The sequence below is a fragment of the Lutra lutra genome, chromosome 4, assembly GCF_902655055.1.
Source record: "Lutra lutra chromosome 4, mLutLut1.2, whole genome shotgun sequence".
NCBI classification, from domain to species: Eukaryota; Metazoa; Chordata; class Mammalia; order Carnivora; family Mustelidae; genus Lutra; species Lutra lutra.
Window position 1 is genome coordinate 35045140 of NC_062281.1, and position 18508 is coordinate 35063647.

The window sequence follows — 18508 nt, forward strand, 5'->3', positions numbered from 1 at the left end:
TGACCCAGGAGTCTCGTGTCTCACTCGCTTCCAAGAAACTCACGGAAAACAAGTCGAGGAAAATCTCAGCCCCTTCACAGTTCTTAAAAAGGCCATGCTCTTCTAGAATCTTGCCATCCCTTCATCAGGGGTGGGCTCTAATTCCCTCCTTTTGAATCCAGGCAGGTTTGTGACTCACTTGTAACGAAAGAATGCAGAAGTGACCATGCATAATTCCAAGGTGAAGTCATAAGAGGCAATGTAGCTTCTGCTTTTTAGCTGGGACCGTGCTGGAGCTCAGAGCAGTTACATAAACAGTCCAACTGCCCTGAGGCCGCCATGCTGTGAGGAAGCCCAAACTAGCCCATGCAGAAAGACCATATGGAGCAGCCCTGGGACTGTACTAGAAGAGAAAGATGCCCAGCCAGCCCCCAGCTGCTCCCGTCTGATAGCAAAAACCCAACAACCCTATTTGCCAAATAACATTAGGGACTTTTTTGTTTTTCAAAATATCTCAGTCAACGTCAAAAGACAAAGATTTGCAACTACTAAATACAATAAAAAGAACAGGTCTAGAGATATAACAAATTGTATTCAGGAGGGAAACGGCAATGTGCCCATAATCATGAAAACGGCAACCCTACTCACACAAATGCACAGTAAAACTGTCTGAGTTACAGTGTCTTACCTATTAAAGTGACAAAATCCCCTAAGTTTGACAATCTACTATGTTGGGAAGGATGTGGAAAAAACAGGCGCTCTCATACACTGCGGGTGAAAATGCAAACCACACAAGGCCTGAAGAGGGGAATTTGGCAATATTGAGCAAAATTACACTTACATTCAGCCTTTCGCCTAGGCATCCCACTTTTAAGAATCTACCTAAAGATCACACTGGCAAAATGAAAAAACGCATGGGTAAGACTATTTGTGTAGCAAAAGTCTAGAAACAATCCCAATGGCCATCAACAGGAGACTGGTTTAATAAACTATGACATATCCACGCAATGGAGCATCACATAGCTGTAGCTATAAAAAAGGAGGAGGAACTTATCTACAGACTGCTTGGAATATCTCTGGAATACACTGAGTGAAAAGGTACAGAATCAAAGGATGTAATATGTGTGCATACTTTTTTTTTTTTTAAAGATTTTATTTATTTATTTGACAGACAGAGATCACAAGTAGGCAGAGAGGCAGGTAGAGAGAGGAGGAAGCAGGCTCTCTGCTGAGCAGAGAGCCTGATGCGGGGCTCGATCCCAGGACCCTGGGATCATGACCTGAGCCATGACCTGAGCCGAAGGCAGAGGCTTTAACCCACTGAGCCACCCAGGCGCCCCTGTGCATACTTTTTTTTAATGAAGAGATAAACCAAAAAATAAAATGAGTATCTGTAGGAGGACGAAGGGAAGAGAGTAGAGGCAGAGATGAAAATGAGACTTCTTAAGTGTAACTTGCTATTGGAATCACATAAATTCTTTACTTAAATATAAGACCGGACAAAATTTACATGAAAAAAAAAAAAAAAAGGCAAGTTTACCACAAAAGCAAAATAAAACATATGAACCTTTAAAATACAGCAATCTAGGGGCACCTGGGTGGTTCAGTCAGTTAAGCCTCTAACTCTCAATTTCAGCTCAGGTCGTGATCCCACGGTCCTGGGATCAAGCCCTGCACTGGGCTCTCTACTCAGCAGGGAGGATGTTTCTCCCTCTTACCCTCTCCTCCCCATGCCACCCCCCAGCTTGTGTGCGTTCTCTTGCACGTAGGCTCTCAAATAAATAAATGAAATCTTAAAAAACAAGCAAACAAACAAACAACTGTTGATCCCCTTTGAAGAAACTAGGGAATGCACTGAAAACTGGTCATCAAAGGGAACCGGGCATTTACTCCACCTTTTCAGGGAAACCAAAGAGGCAACAAGCAAAAGTATTCTTTATAAAAGAATTCCAGCTAATGTTGAAGAAATGTTAGAACAGTATTGTTTTTGCAATTCCTAATAAAATAATTGATATAGGGGATGATTATCAGCAACAGGAAGCAGAGATACTTTATAATGGATGGGGCGGTTTGGCACAGCTGATCGTAACCTCACCGCAGTGAGAGATAACCAGATACTGTCCTGTCTGATGTGTGCAGCGAGAAGAGGATATCATCACTTACGATGCATTCTTGCACCCAAAACTGAACCTGAATCCCATCAAGCCGGCAGTTCTAATTACTAGTTTACAAGGAACACAGGGACACATTTTTAAACACCACCATAGGCATGTCATCAGCAAAATCCCCCCAAATGAGAAACTCTACAGAACAAAAAAGCAGGTTTCTTCAACAAATAAAAATTGAAAGGGCGGAGGAGGAAAATGGGAAATGTATAAATTGAAGGAAATTTAAGGGAAAAGGTGAATGAAATACAATGTGTGGATATCTTTTGTATCCCAAATCAAACAAACTAGTCGTAGAAAATACATTGATGAGACCATCAACAAAATTTGGACATGACTGAATTGCGGTTATATTAGAGAATTAAGGAACTTTCATTAATTTTTAGGTGTGATAATGGCATTGTGGTTATAAGGCTGAAGCTTTAGAACTGCTGATATTACACCATTTCAACTGAAAGAAATGACCACTTCATCTGGTTCAATCTTACATCTTCTTAAAAAGGGTCCCCATCTTCTGATGATCCAGACGAAAGTATTTTTGAATGGAGTTTCATGATTTCTGGAATTTGCTTCAAATTAGTCCAAACGAAGGGCAATGGAGGTAGAGAGGAAACAAGATTCGCCGTGCGTTGATAATTGTTGAAGCTGGGTAGCATACATGGGGGCTTGTTATATCATTGTTATACACACTTGTATATAGATTTTTGAAATATCTGTGTGTCATTTTAAGGTCTTAAACTATTGTATGTATTTGAAATGTTTTGTTTAAAAAATGCCTGAGGCTACAGTTAAGGGATTCCAGAATTGTTTTGAGCAAGCAGCTGATGTCCCCGGGAAGAGCAATGCTCAGTTGAAGATATAACTGCTTGTGTGTGTGTGTGTGTGTGTGTGTGTGTGTGTGTGTGTGTGTGTGTGTGTGACTGCACATATGTTTAAATCACCTTCTCATATAAGTTTTCATTCTATTTCTCACTGATTTTTTTTGCTTGTGGCTGGGGGATTTGGGGATTCTAACAAGAATCAGTGTTTGAATTTTGAATCCCTGTGCTAAAGAAGAAAAAATAAAGCTAACCAGCTTGGGCACACTCTCCCTGGGTCTCTTTGTTAATGTTTTTGGCAGCTTCTATTTAAATGATCCCTCTTCTCTAAGTTCCCTGGGTGTTCTCTGCAGCCTTACGTAACCGCTAGAAGCCCGTCTCTACAAAGGAACACCTGGTTCAGAAAAGCAAACATCATAACAGCAACCCATTCCTCTGCTGCCCTGACTCACAACCAACCAGACGTGTGGCGACTCTATTTGAGAGAGAGAAAGAGAGTAAGAGAGAGAAAGATTGAGAGAACAAGTGGGAGGAGGGGCAGAGATTTCCCGCTGAGCAGGGAGCCCGATGTGGGGCTCGATCCCAAGACCCAGAGATCATGACCTGAGCCCACGGCAGAGGCTCACCTGGCTGAGCCACCAGAGTGCCCGTGTGCAACTTTATAAACTCCCAGAAACGGCGTCACAGGCTCTGGGGAAACCGAGAGTTAAGGAAAGGTGAGCGAAGCTCAGAGAAACCCCAGAAAGAGGATTATTCCTCATACCCTGGACTCAGCTCCACACCCTCAGAAGAACTGCCAGCTGGGAGACGTGTCTGGAGGCAGCAGTCACAGCTCGGAATCAACGGAATCCTCGTGCCCTGTGCTGAAGGGATGGAGGAGTCCGGTGCCTGGAAGCCTGAGGCAGGGAGAGCTCCCCAGAGAACCAGGCTCCTTACTCCAGGTGGGGCCAGGATCCGGTCCACTTCCCAGACCCCACTCCACTCAGGAGCACGATTTGCATAATAAAGTATCGAATGCCTCAATGACCTAATGTTATCAGAGATATTTTAACAACCTTCAAAAATTGCCTTCAAGGTCAGAAATGCTCTTGGTCCCATTTCTTGGTCAGCCCACCAAAGTCGCTCAGGGCTCAGTGTGCTAAGCTCTTTAGAGGAGAGTTTGAGGGCTGGGACTCATACCTGCAAGCCCTGTTCTTGTCTCTCTTCCACGCTGCCTTGAGGGTTAAAGACTGTGGCTCCTAAGCCTGGCCAAGCCTCAGTATCACCTAGGACAGCAGTGGCCGTTGGCACAGGGCCACGGCCATTCGTTTATGTACCACCCTTGGTTGCTTTGGGACTAAAAATAGTGAAGTTGAGTAGCTGCAACAAAGGTCATGTGGCCCACAAAGCCTAAAATATTTACATCTGGCCCTTCACAGCGAAGGCTGGTCACCCTGTGATCTAGGACCCGCTCCTCCTGGTCCTCCTGGTCCACGGGCCAGAAGGAACAGCATCACCTGGGATCTTGTTAGAAATGCAACATCCTGGGACGCCTGGGTGGCTCAGTTGGTTAAGCAGCTGCCTTCGGCTCAGGTCATGATCCCGGCGTCCTGGGATCGAGTCCCACATCGGGCTCCTTGCTCATCGGGGAGCCTGCTTCTCCCTCTGCCTCTGCCTGTGCTTGCTCTCTCTCCCTCTCTCTCTCTGACAAATAAATAAAATCTTTAAAAAAAAAAAAAAGAAAGAAAGAAATGCAACATCCTAAGCCCCACCTCAGACACAGGGAATTCCACCTGCCCTGACCCAGAGAACTAGCCAAACCTGCAGGCCTCTGGCCCCTACAGAAGCCCTGGGGGTGGGGCCTTTCGTTTGCGTTGCCCAAGTGAATCTGATGTGTAGCCACCAGGGAAGCTGACTGGGAAATACGGAGTATGGTCCCTCTGGGATCAGGATCTCCTGCAGGACTAACACCAGATCCTCAAGCGGCTGGGAGGGGCGCCCAGTGAAGGCTCACGGCTGAGTGCCTCTCTAGGAACTGCCCTCTGTGGAAGGAAGTGGCCCCACCCAAGCTCCCTTCCCCCTGCTGGGGGGCAGCCAGCAGTTGAAACCTGATACAGGGTGACAGCGCCTCTCATTACCATACCTGAAGGACCATCCCCAGCAATTCAACTTCTCCCTTAGCCCAGACCCTCACAGGTGGCCCCAGTAAGAGTCCACCTCAGTCTATTTCCCAACAGTCTGTAAGAGTATATGGCACGACATTAGGACACGGCCATAAATAAGAAAATGCAAAACCGAGTAAGTGTGCTAGGTGTGTGCTAGAAGGGAACATGTGACTGAGGGGGCACATGGGAGCTGTGGGGCTTTCAGAGGGGGTGGGAGGGGGGTAAGAGGATAAGGTACTTCATGCAAAGGGCAATCCTGAGTCGGGCTGAGTGGAGAGGACCTGTAGACCGTCAGTGGAAGCTAAGGCTGAAGAGAAAGCCTTAAATGCCAACTAAGACATTTGCATTCAGTTGGCAAAGAAAAATCATGAAAGTCTCTAAGCAGGAGATAACACAGTAATGGTCCCAGTTATGCCTCAGGAATATTCGCCTGGCAATGGTATGAAAGATACTGGAGTGGCAGTGACTGGGGGTCGGGGGACAGGTCACAACGCCGTTGCAGACGTCGAGCTGCAAGGCAATGAGGGCCAGAGCTAGTGATCAGTTAGGCAGCTGGCATGAAGGAAAGAGCACAGGGCTCCGAACGAAGGCAGAGCTGGGTTCCCAACACCCCGCAGCCGCTTACAGCCTTCAAGCCTTGGCGCAGGTCACCTGGCCTCTCGGACTTCTCCCATCGGTAAAACAGGGATAAGAGAATTAGGTAATAAACACTCCGTGCCGGGCACACGCTGCGCACGCAGCTAAGGGAAGCTACGCTCGGGAGCCGGGGCGGTGTTCATCCGTGTTTGCACACACACCACTTATCGCCCCAGCTAAGCAAACCTGAGCCTAGCCGCTCTGAAGACTGTCCTGAAAAGCGGTTCTCGCATGTAGTAATTTAATGAGGCCTCGGTTTCGAGCTTCAACTCAAATCGTCCCCCTTATGAAGGGTGCGCAGGCAATCGCCACTTCCATTGTAGCCACGGCTGTGCCCTGTTGTTATGACGACCGTTTCCCAAACAGCCCTGCTATTTTCCTCAAATCCTTTCAGTTTCCTCTCACCCTCAAGTCCACAAGCCCTAGAGACAATAGCAGGGTGGGTTTTTTAGATTTTCGCAGGAAATACTGTCAAGTCTTTAAATGAGCCAGTGGGCTGTCTGTTGCTTCTCCTTCAGGGCCCCAGCCTGAGCATCAGCACAACCCCGCACAGCGGACCTCTACCAACATCCCCACCGATTGGACATTTGTGCCACAGAGTATTAGTGGGCACGTCAGTTTCCGGCTGGCATTAACTCTATAGGAAAATGAAGCAGAAAACAAAGGAACGCCCCTTGCACATGTCATGACACCACAGAGTCTGATGTTAAAAGACTATTCCAAAAGATTTAAGTTTAAGCTATTGTTGTATTATTTCTAAAATCAGCTTAATATTTGCACATCTGCCTTTCCCAATAAATATCAACCTTTGTGAATTCACTTAACATGTGATAATACTAAAAACACTATTATTATTATTACAAAATCTTAATACCAATAATTGTGCTGCTCTGGTTTCTAGCAGACCTTCCTCTCCTTGCTTTCCTTTCCTCCTCCTCCTCCTTCTTTTCTTTTTTTTTTAATATAAGATTTTATTTATTTATTTGACAGAGAGTGAGATCACAAGTAGGCAAAGAGGCAGGCAGAGAGGGGGTGAAGCAGGATCCCTGCTGAGCAGAGAGCCCGATGGGGGGGGCTTGATCCCAGGACCCTGGGATCATGACCTAAACTGAAGGCAGAGGCTTAACCCACTGAGCCACCCTTCCTTTCTTTTCTCCTTCCCTTTCTCCTACCAATCTTATCTCCCCTCAGAAGTAGCCTGAGGATGAGAGGTCCAGTTACCCAGGTGGCAGCCTACACAATATCTGTTCTTCCCCTTTTCTCTTTGCCAAAAGGACCATGATACTGTTAGCGTGGTGCATGCCCAACTAACAATCCCGATCTAGTTTATCTCGCAGCCAGGGATGGCCATGTCATACAGTTCTGGCCAATGAGACTCAAGCAAAGCTTACTGACTTCTGGGAAAGCTATCATTTTGCAGATAAAAAGGACAGACTCGGATAGAATGCGCCTTTCCCCCTTCTTCGTATCTAAAGTAAGACGCGACAACACCTTGCAACTACGAGGATGAAATCCACATGGCACAGATGGCCAAGTAATAAACCCACGTCCTTGACAGCATTCCCAAGCGAGCAGCTGCCTCCCTCCAGACGCTCTGTGAAGTGCAGACACTAGAACCTCTCCTTGCTAAACCACATTCCCCCTGGTTTTGGTTCTTGCCATCAAAAGCAGTTCCTAACTGATACAAAAGATGAGGAGGGTTCCCTCCACTCAACAAATATGCTTTGAGCGCCTACTCCATGCTGAGCGCCATGCTAAGTATTTGGGCGACAGTGGCAAATACGGCCATCAGCACATCGCATCCCGGAGTGATGCGTCAATGAACAAGACAGTGACAGGCTTGGTGATCGGAAGAAAAAAAAGATAATCAGGCGACTGGGGAAGGCTGTTCTCTCTGAGGAGGTGCATCGGAACTGAGGTGGGGTCCAGGAGGTAAAGAGTGGGGGAGGGGCCACATTCCAGCAGGTGCCCCAGGTGCTCGTGTGGCTGGAACACCGTGAGCCAGAGAGAGAGTAAGCAGGATAAGCCAAGCCAGAGAAGCAGAGGTGGAGGAAAGGGGTTGCTAGGGTTTTGTTCTACATATAACAGATAAAGAAGCTAGCAGAGGCCATTAAGCAAGAGAGGGACGAGACCCGGTATATGTTTTTAAAAGATCCTTCTCCCTCTAACATGAAGAATGACTCGTGAAGGGCAAGAAGAGAAGCAGGCTACGGCTGAGGTTCAAGTAAAACATGGCAGTGGCCTGGGCTCTGGGAGGCCCATGGAGATGCAGAGGAGCCCTCACCCTGTGGATGGCACTGCCTGGGATGTCCTCACCTGTAAGGACATTGAGGAACAACTTCATCCGTGCACTTAAAGAGTCCAAACAGGCAGAGATGAGGACAGGGTAGCTAAGGCGTTTTTAAATGCTGAGGTGCCCAGAAGAACACAGAACAGGTGACTAGAGGGAATGATGGGAGAATTCACAGCAAGTCTTTGATTTTTTTTTTTTTTTTTAGTATTCAGAGGGAAAGAACAGCATAGTGTTGGGAGCTATTACACAGGGACTGTCACAGCATGTTAATAAGGAATTAAGAGAATTGCCAAGAAGTGGTAAGAATACTGAGGTTCTGGAGAACGAACTGCTATTGGGCACAAAGACCAACACCCATGACTTGCTTCAGCAACGGCAGGCAGCTCGGAACCGGGGATGTAAGGGACACCGGGGAAGATGGACCCCAGGTTTGAGGTGGAGCCCAGGGCAAGACTGAAGAGGGGAAGAGAACCTAGGTACCCGAATAGCAGCTCTGAGAGGCCATACACCTCATATTTGTGGACACACTTGTTCTACAATGATTCCTATCCTACAGTGTGGTAAATGAAACCCAGACAAGCTAAGAAACCTGCTCAAGGTCACAAAGCTGTCAGAGTCTAATTCCCTAACCACTGAACTATCATCTTCAAGCAAAACCACAAGGAAAATGATGATGAGAAAGAAGAGAGCCAGAAAGGTCCAGAGACTGGAGGTCATGATAGGTGTGAGAAGCTGGCTAGTCCAAGGAGAGGAAGCATATGAAACTATAAACTGACAGCAGATCAGGCTGCGCGGTCTCGAGCATGAGGAAGTGTTACAGGCCAGTGCAGTGGCTTGGGGAAGCTCAGCAGGCCCCGGGTTGGGCTTTGGGGCTGAAGGGCATCTGGCCACAAGCTACCCACTCAGTCTTGCCAGCTCCCCACTAAAATGCCTACGAAGACAGAAAAAGACCAAGGATCACAATCACCCAAAAGGAAGACTAACGGACAACCTAGTCCTAGACTCTGGGAGAAATTGGCACTATTCATAAAGAAGATGGAGTTGGATTAAGAAAAATCTAAAGCTTCCGGTTTTGCTTCCTTATACAGACACCACACGGCAGGATGTAGGCAGACACTGGGTACTATTGCATTGGACACAGAGATCCGGGGCTGGAAGGGAATGGGGTTAGACCCAAACCACAACACTGGGCAGCCAGTCTATGTGACCTCACGGGCATCTGAGGCCCAGACAGAGAGCTGGCCCCTAGACACACACACCTCACAGGCCATGTTACCACATCCACAAAGCAACCACAAATCCCAGAAACAGCTGGGCAGAATAGAAAACTCAGCCTGAGTCAGCTGTGGGGGGTGGCAGGGAGGCGATAGGGGGCCACGATTATCGTAAACGGTGGAGTCACAATATACATTTGCCTCGTATATAATTTACCTGAATTCAATTATATTTGCTTAGTACTGAAAGGAAAAAAGGGAGAAAAATCCCTTCACTTACCCATGGCCTTCCCCACCCCTCACCCATTTCCCTGTTCAAACTAGCCTTTGGCTGCCACGACCTCCAAATACTTTCCTAAACACAAAGAAAAACAGAACTACTCTTTTTTTCTCTTGGCCTTTGAGCTTCCAAGAAATTTGAGGAAGTTCTTCTATATCCCCCAAACCTCAAACATAATCCCCACAGAAGAAATAAGTTGTCCCGTAGACACCTAGATGCCGGACCTGAGGGATAAATCCCAAATGCTGACAGACGTGTTACTTCTGTGTGCTTCTCTAACACTCTCTAAAGTTTCTTAAGCTACATCTCTGCATTTGAAATCAGAAAAAAAAAAAAAAAAAAAAAAAAAACATTCTGCCCCAAGCCTGATCACCTTTAAGGAGGCGATCAGGTGCCTGGGATGCAGGTGATCTTGAGGGCATTGTCTGCAGCCCCACTGGGGGCGCTTGGCCCAGGGAGGGGGGCCAGTACCGGTGCCTCAGGGCTGCCAGGTCTGCTCAAGGCCTCCTGTCCTCAGCCTCACAAATGCTGGCAGGAGGTTCCCCCTGCCAAGTCCTTTTCTAAACCACTAAAGGCAGATGGGGTGGAGGAGGGCACTAACTCCACGCTTAGCACTTACAGCATAACGGACACTGCCCTGGATTTAGAAACAAGACACCTGATTTCCGACACAGGCTCTTCCACTCCCTCAGCCGGTGACCTTACTCCACCTCCCCACCTCACTGAATCTCAGTTTCCTCATCTGGTAAATGGGGATCACCACGGTTTATGAGGTTCGTTTAGACAGTTAACGGAAACTAATGTCCCAAAGAAAAATACATTTGGTGCTCAATAAATGCTATTTGAATTTAAATGACAAGGGAATAGACCCAGTCTCTGAAGGACAGGTGAGGCAGTGACGATAGAAACCCTCTCAGGATTTCCAAACGTTCACATTGTTAGTGCTCATAAAGACATGTGTATGAGTTTCCCAGGGCTGATGTAACAAAGGACCACAAACGGCCGGCTCAAGCAGCAGAAATTTCTTGTCGCACAGGTCTGAGATCAGGAATCTGAGATTGGGGTGGTTCCTTCCGGGGACTGTGAGGGAGAATCTGTTCCAGGCCTCTCTCTCAGCTCCTGGTGGCTTGCTGACAATCTTGGGTGCTCCTTGGCTTGTAGAAGCCTCTTCACCTTCACGTGGGGTTCTCTTTGGGGTGTCTGTTTCTGTGTTCAAATGTCCCTTTTTATAAGGACACCAGTCACACTAGATTAGGGCTCACATTAATGACCTTATCTTAACCTCTGTAAAGACCCTATCTCCAAAAAGGTCACATTTGGATGTACTGGTGGTTAGGACTTCAACACAAATTTGGGGGGGGGGGGGCAGACAACTGAGCCCCTAACAACAGAGCAGTGGAGGTGGTTGTGGGGCAGAGTGGGTGGCAGCTAAGGCAGAAGGCGCTAGATCATAATGTGGGCTCAGGATACTCCATCCATCTCCTTTCCAGATGAAAGCCAAGGAGGTGTTCAGACTAGCCACAGAATCTCTGCAGGAGTCTCGGCAGAGATAGGATTTTGCAATAGAAGCAAAATGATCTTCTGAGAGTGGCTAGAGGCTGTGGACCTACACAGAAAGGCTCCCGGGATGCAAGCCCAGGTCATCAGCCAGGAACGACATGCTCAGATGTCCAAATGCACTAAAGGGCAGAATGGCCTTATCAGCAGGAAGGGGTTGTGGGCGCATAGACCCCCAAAGCAAAGGCAGGGCCAGTAGGGCTCTAAGCCTGAGAGACTGCTGAGTACAGGATAAGCCAGGAAAAGACTCCATGCCAACTGAGAGGGGACTATGTTCCTCTGAGTGGGCCCAAGTCTGGAACCTTAAATTCATCTCTGGCTAGAGTCAGAATAGTTTATCTGGTGTCTAACAAAGACACAGTTCAGTGGACTGATTTCTAAGACAAAATCATCTAAGATAAGACTCGGGAAAGAGGCTGTAAGATAAAACTTCATTTGCTCAGCGGGATCATTTCTCCAACTCTTCATTTTTACAGGCTGGTGTGTGACTGTCCACCGCGCAGCGCCCAAGCCGGCAGAGCTCCCAGGCTCCCTGGAGAGACAGAGCAAGGCGGTGTGACCAGTGTGACCACCAGGCTGCACACAGTCCCTGGAGAGCCTGTGGCAGGATGTATGTCACTCTGCCCAGGTGGGGCCTGGGCCACAAGCACATGAGACTTCCTAAACTTTATGAACTGCCTGGGTTTGCTCCCACCTGTTTTTGTAGTGATTTTTGCAAAATGACCCTGGTAACAAAGAGGCTTGTGTTTGGCAAAGGGAGCAGAGGAAAGTGGGGGTGTCTTCTTGCTATGCAACCAATCAGGCAGACAAGAACCCAGAGAGAACGAGCAGATGGAACTTCTGAGGAAAGAAAACATTATCTCTGGGGACTCCAGGAGAATACAATGGACACAGGAAGTGCTAGGAGATTTAGTCATTAAAGAAAGGTCACTTGGGATCCTATATAGGCACAGTGTTAGGCACAGGGATCTGGTGGTGAGCAAAAAGACCCCCTAACTAAGTAATACAGCTTGTCATGCTTGAGGGGCAGGCATTCATTGATAAATTATCTGAAAATATAACCACAAGCGTAACAGGTAGATAGAAGGAGCTGGGGGAGGGACGGAAGGAGGGAGGGAGGAGCCTTATCCATCAGAAAGCCCCAGGTGGGCTCTCTCCTGGTACTCCATCTCAAGGAAGGAGGCAGGATAACGCCACCCCACCCCCCACACCCGTGAGGGCCTCCAGGAACAGTCCTGCTTTCCTCTGCCAAGCTCCTGCAGCTGTCTGCAGGCACACAGCTCCCCATCCCCCACTCCCCAGCCAAATGATCTACCCAGGCCCCTGCACTCCTCCAGCATCTTTCCCGTATTATGTTCCAGGATGGTCCACAGGCTGACCTGAAGTGTGTCTACCTTTGTGTCTGTCTCCACTAATTATTCATTTCTTCATTATACAGTTCAAGGAACATATCTTACTCAACTTTGTGCCTAATGTATATTGAATGAATAAGAGAGCAAACGTCTTTTATCTTTAGTCTGTGGACACAGGGAAACAAAGACCTAGAATATTGTCTTAACGACATTATCGAGATGAATAAAAGTCAGCACATTTAAGCATTACACTGAAACCAACAAGGTACATTTTAACAGGAATAAATTAAAAAATCTCCACTTTGGGTGACTGAAATCAATAGTATGACTGCAGGACTCGTGGCGGGGGGTGGGGGGAAGCCATTCATTTGGCCAACATTTACTGAGTGCCACCTATGTTCCAGTCACTGTTCCAGGAGCTGGATATACAGCACAGACAACGTCTCTGAGATGACAAGACTTAAATTCAACTAGAAAAAAAGATCTACAGGTTTTAATAAATCACAAGTTTAATGTGAGTCATTGAAGTAATACAGCAGCAACAAGAGCAGGAAAACAAATCCTAACCTGATTTTACCTGCACGGAGAGACGGTCAGTGCCCGCTCATTGCCCTGTGCTGCCCAACTACCACATAAGGGCTTGGAGCTAACCACAGGTCTCTTATATCAAGAGGGACTCTGATATGCAAGGGATGTAGCATATCTGGAATAACATGGTCAGGTCCCCACAAGTCTGAGAGATGACCGAAAGATCTGCATGTGTTTGGACTGGAGAACCAGAGGTCCGAGAAGATGCAACAGTTTTCTTCAAATATTGAAGAGTTGTCTACACGAGACTTGATTGCAAGGGCGTGGAGTTCACCAGGTAGAAATTACAAAGCAGCCGGAAGAGTTTCTCACAAGAAGAACTGCTCCACTAAGGTATGAGGGACCTCCTTCCCGAGGGAAGACATGTCCCATCTATGGTAGAAGAAAACTATGGTATCCAAGACTAGACTGGAATATCAAGAGACCACAGTAGATTTTGAGTCCCATCAACCGTAAAAGCAAGAATTCTATAGTTAATCTTCCATCTATCAGGAAGGCAGTATTTAGGAGTACAGGCTTTGGATTCAAGCAGAGCTGGATCCCAGAACTGGATGGGGGGAAGTCACTAGCACACTCCATGCCTCATTCCCTTACTAGTAAGAGAAGGACGGTCACAGTTCCTACCTCATCCCAGCCATGAGGACAAAGTTCTGTTAACTTCTGTGAGATGAGTTCTGTTAAGTGCTGCTTTGTACAGTCCCCGGCCCTTGGTAAGTCATCAATAAACATTAGCTGATAGTAAGTGGTCTTCATTTTATTTTGCTTATTTCAATTTATTTAGGTAAACTGTTTTGCTGTGAGTCTCTATAATTTTGTAATCCTCAATCGTGCATTTATAAAAGCAATTATTATAGCAATTTAAAACTGTAAAATAGAAGGACTTTAGAGAAATTTGTAACGTTTTATTTCCTAGAGAAATTAGGGAAATACCTAACAGTATAAGAAGGTATATTTAAGGTTGTAATTTAAGGGACTTGTGATCAAATTGAGGTAAAGCAAGGGTGTTACTCCTGTACGGGATGGCTGAGCTGGCTGGGCATGGCAACCTCAGAGACTCCCTTTCTCCTGGAGACATCCCCATCAGACAACGGAAGTAAAAATCAATCCAGCAAACTGATTTTATGAGGACTAAATCATGTCAGACCAATTTAATTTCCTCCTGTGACAGTGAGACAGGCTGCTACGACACAGGGAAGCAACAGGCTATCAGATATTGTGGTTTGGGCTAAGTCTTCAATTCCAGCCTACGTAACAGCTGAACCTAAAAACTTGATTGAATTCTGCTGGCTAGTGGAGATGATCTCCCAAAACAGAAACCAGAGGCTCAGGATCTACTTTTTGAGTAAGAGGGAGGCAAGAAAGTCCTTTCCTTTGTAGGACTGGCAGAAAAACACACCCCCCCCATCCTGCAGTAAAATGCAGAATTCATCCAACAAATATTTATCAAACACTGTCCTGTGACATGCCCTCAGTCTGGATTGGATTAAGAAACTGAAAATTTACAAGCAGGCATGCTTAAATGGGACTTTTCAGTAGACGTGAGTATGGAGTTGGTGGGGGGGGCAGTGCACCAGAAGAAATGGAAACTTTGGACTGGGCTGGGTGTTTCAATGGAATAGGGTGGAGTTTTAAAGAGCAGCTGTGGGGGGCACCTGGGTGGCTCAGGTGGTTAAGCCTCTGACTGTAGATTTTAGCTCAGGTCTTGATCTCAGGGTCCTGAAATGGAGCCCAACTTGGGGCTCCGTGCTGGGCATGGAGCCTGCTTAAGATTCTCTCTCTCCGGGGCACCTGGGTGGGTCAGTGGGTTAGACCTCTCCCTTCGGCTCAGGACATGATCCCAGGGTCCTGGGATCAAGCCCCGCATCAGGCTCTCTGCTCAGCAGAGAGCTTTCTCTTTCTCTGCCTCTGCCCTCTTTCTCTGCCTGCCTCTCTGCCTACTTGTGATCTCTGTCAAATAAATAAATAAAATCTTTAAAAAAAAAAAAAATTCTCTCTCTCCTTCTTCCCCTCCTTAACCCTACCGGAGTCCCTGCTAAGGCTCTCTCTCTCTCTCTCTAAAGGAAAAAAAAAAAAAAAAAAAGAGTAACCATGGGATGAGAAAGGCACTTTGAAGAATCCAGGTTAAATGGGTCCAAGTGGGCAAAATTCAGTAGCAAGGACACCTCCAGGATCACCTGCCTGGCAAGGCTGGCGCATATTTGGCAAGGAACCACAAATCAGTATGCTCATCCCAGGTCCCACCTGTTGCAGGGACCGCTCTGATGAGGCACAATGGGATAGGAGTCAGGATAGTAGACTAAAAAAGAGTAAGTACTGGAAATGAATATTTAGCCATCCCATGATAACCATCTCATACCCACAGGTAGATACACACACACCATATACTCCTAGTTCCCAAGGCAACCATTCCTTGAAGCTGTACTCTGTTTTGTTTTTTGTTCCCCCCCCCCCCCCATACTAGATCTTTTCAACCATTTTTCCTTGGAGTGCAGCTCTGGCCTTTGACTCTGTGAAGTACCACACCTCCCAAGAAATGCTGTTAAATCTAACATTTACCAGGTCCCTTATGAAGGCTCATGTCTTATCCTCATTTCTGACACTGAATTGAGCCAACACATCATTTGGAAACTTGCTGAAAGCCCTGATGACACAAAGTAACCATTATGATCACTACAGTGAGTCTGAAACATTACAGACAAATACAGTGTTCTGTCTTGTACCATTTTCACTGACAGTTCTCCCCTTTTTTTGTTTTTTTTTTTGTTTGTTTGTTTGTTTGTTTTTAAAAAGGGACTCACCAAGTTTGTATGGAAAGGGAGCCAGCTTTGGGCCTAAAAGATGGAGAGACTGATTCTTAAGATTAAAACAGCAGCCCTTATGAAGGAAGCACAGATTTAGGAGTACTGAACTTTCTAAGAGTATTTCACATTTCTTTCCTCCTCCAGATAACATACAGTATGCTTCAAATTAACCTCATTTTCTATCTCAGAATTCATTATTTAAAAATGCCAACAACAGGGCGCCTGGGTGGCTCAGTGGGTTAAGCCGCTGCCTTCGGCTCAGGTCATGATCTCAGGGTCCTGGGATTGAGTCCCGCATCGGGCTCTCTGCTCAGCAGGGAGCCTGCTTCCCTTCCTCTCTCTCTGCCTGCCTCTCTGCCTACTTGTGATCTCTGTCTGTCAAATAAATAAATAAAATCTTTAAAAATAAATAAATAAATACAAATGCTAACAACATAAACAGGTCTGGAAAGAGTTAAAGTATTTTATGCAAGTAATGATCTGGCTTTTGACAACATCCATATACTAAGTAGTGAGGTGTTCTTTTCCATCAACACATTTATGACTAAAGGTCAGTCTGCGGTAACAGATTATTTTCATCTCTATAATCATTAGTGTCTGCTTTAAAAAAAAAAATCTGCTAGGTGACTGGACCAGAAAGTTCTCTGCATATCCTTCTGTTAAATTTCTGCTAGTGGGGGAATGGTAAGAGTGTGTAATGCACAGCCCCAGTCCATATCTGTGCCCTGCCTCCTAGGAAGTACGGAGTCACCGCAGGGTGGGTAGGAAGTCTTCACTCTGGAACACCTGCTGGGGAGAAGTGAGCTCCAGTGCAGAACCAGTGGTGGGGCGAGCGGGCGTGCTTTGTGCCCTGAACTAGGATTCTGGTTTTCTCAGCCCGAGGGAAAGAAGGGGAAGCGAAGAGGAAGACTCCACCCAGGCAATCTGGGTCAGGCGCCCTGTCTATAAATCGAGGCAGAGAGAGTCCAGGTGGCGTGGCGGGGGGTTTGAGAGGGGGCTGGATTAGGTCCACCGGGGCCGGCGGGGGAGGGGGGCGGAGGAGGGGGGCGAGGAGGGACAGAGACGAAGGCAAGCGCGCCGGGCCGCGGGTGGGTGGAGGGGCAGGTATGCGTGCCAGATGGGCTGTCCTCGCGGCGGACGCGTCGGTCCCAGCACTGAGCGCCCTCGGCTCCCGGGACTGGCTCAGTCTCTGTAAGGGTGTCGCGCTGACCCCACTCGCTGGGCCTGGGTCTGTCGGTCTGCCAGCAGGCAGGTCCAGTCGGTATGCCGTCCTCACCTCCCCTCGACCCCCTACCACTCTCACGGAAATCTCCGGCTGCCCCGGCGCCCCTCATCCCTCCCGCTGGTCTCTCGGCTCTGGGCTCCCGGCGCCCAGGGTCCGCGGCAGCTGCTCACTCACCCGCGTGCAGGCCGCCCGCCTCGGGGCCGCTGTCGGTGGCCGCGGCGCTGGGCGGCGCGTCCGAGTCGGTGTAGGTGAGCCAGGTGGACTCGGTCTCCCGGGTCCAGCTCTCGTAGTAGCGGGGCTCGATGGCATCGGCCCGGCTCCCGCCACAGCCCATCCTCCTGCGCTGCGGGCGCGCCCGGCGGCCCTTCGGCTCGTGGCTCCGGCAGCGGCGGCGACTCAGCCCCGGCGGCGCAGCCCAGGCCGGCGAGGAGGCGGCTGCGGCGGCGGCGGCGGCATCGCGTCCCCGCCCGCGCCGCAACCAGGCGCCCAGCTCCCGCCTCGCCCCCCGCCCCCGATGCCTCGCCCTCTCCCCGCGCCCCTCCTCCCCGCTTCCCAGGCCCTCCCTTCCCGCGTTTCCCTCCCCTCCCCCACCCCCCTCCCTCCCTCGGAGCGCCGAAGCTGGTCGGGGGCGCAGGAGCGGCAGCCACAGAACGTGAGGACAGCGGGGGTCCCAAGAGAGGTTCGGCCCCACGGGCTGAGATTACGCTCCCAGGGTCCTGCGCATCCATCCATCCACACACTCCCCTGTTCATCCGTTCATCTATTCACCCATTCATGCAAGCATCCTTCTTTCCCTCTTTTCTTCCCTTCCTCCCTCCCTTCCCTTCTGTCCTTCCTCATTTTTCCCTACCTTCCTCCCTTCCTTCCATTCATCTATTCTGGGGAGAACTGGAGCGCTTGGGAAGGAATCCAAGCGTTCTGGCCACTTGTTTCAAAAGCAGTAGAGCTGAGGACAAGCCCCCCAAAATGGGCAGAAAGTAATGCCATTAAGAATTAAGGAACAGGGGGGTGCCTGGGTGGCGCAGTGGGTTAAGCCTCTGCCTTCGGCTCAGGTCATGATCTCAGGGTCCTGGGATCCAGCCCGGCATCGGGCTCTTGCTCAGCGGGGAGCCTGCTTCCTCCTCTCTCTCTGCCTGCCTCTCTGCCTACTTGTGATTTGTCTCTCAAATAAATAAATAAAATCTTAAAAAAAAAAAAAAGAATTAAGGAACAGTCAGCGCCCTTTTCTGGTCTTAGCTGGTTTGGAGAGTAGGAGTGGGGCCCATGATTTCTGATGGAGTTGGGCTAGACTCTATCACTAAAACCTTTCCAGTTCTGTGACTTTGAACTTTGTTTCCAAGAAAGTGAAACAGAACAAGCTTTCCCTGGGGCTGGGAGGCAGGGCTGGCTCTCCTCCAAGCCCACCAGCAGCCTTGACATTCCTGTGTCCACTGCCCAGCTGTCAGCCCTTCATTCA

The 18508-nt window shown here is 48.4% G+C and overlaps 1 protein-coding gene across 3 annotated transcripts in view; it reads right to left on the bottom strand.

Moving 5' to 3' along the window:
* BAALC (BAALC binder of MAP3K1 and KLF4) overlaps positions 1-17543 on the bottom strand; it is an 84334-nt gene extending 66791 nt beyond the window's left edge. Inside the window, exons 1-2 of one of the 3 annotated variants that reach the window (XM_047727311.1) lie at positions 17227-17543; positions 9530-9604 (exon numbers count right to left, since the gene is read on the bottom strand). In XM_047727311.1, the coding sequence (XP_047583267.1) occupies positions 9570-9604; positions 17227-17386 (195 nt within the window). In that variant the 5' untranslated portion in view covers positions 17387-17543 and the 3' untranslated portion in view covers positions 9530-9569. Of the gene's footprint in view, positions 1-9529; positions 9605-14044; positions 14186-17226 lie in introns of those variants that run through there. The other 2 variants (XM_047727312.1, XM_047727310.1) reach the window with 2 other exon arrangements.
* Between the last annotated feature and the right edge of the window lie 965 nt (positions 17544-18508).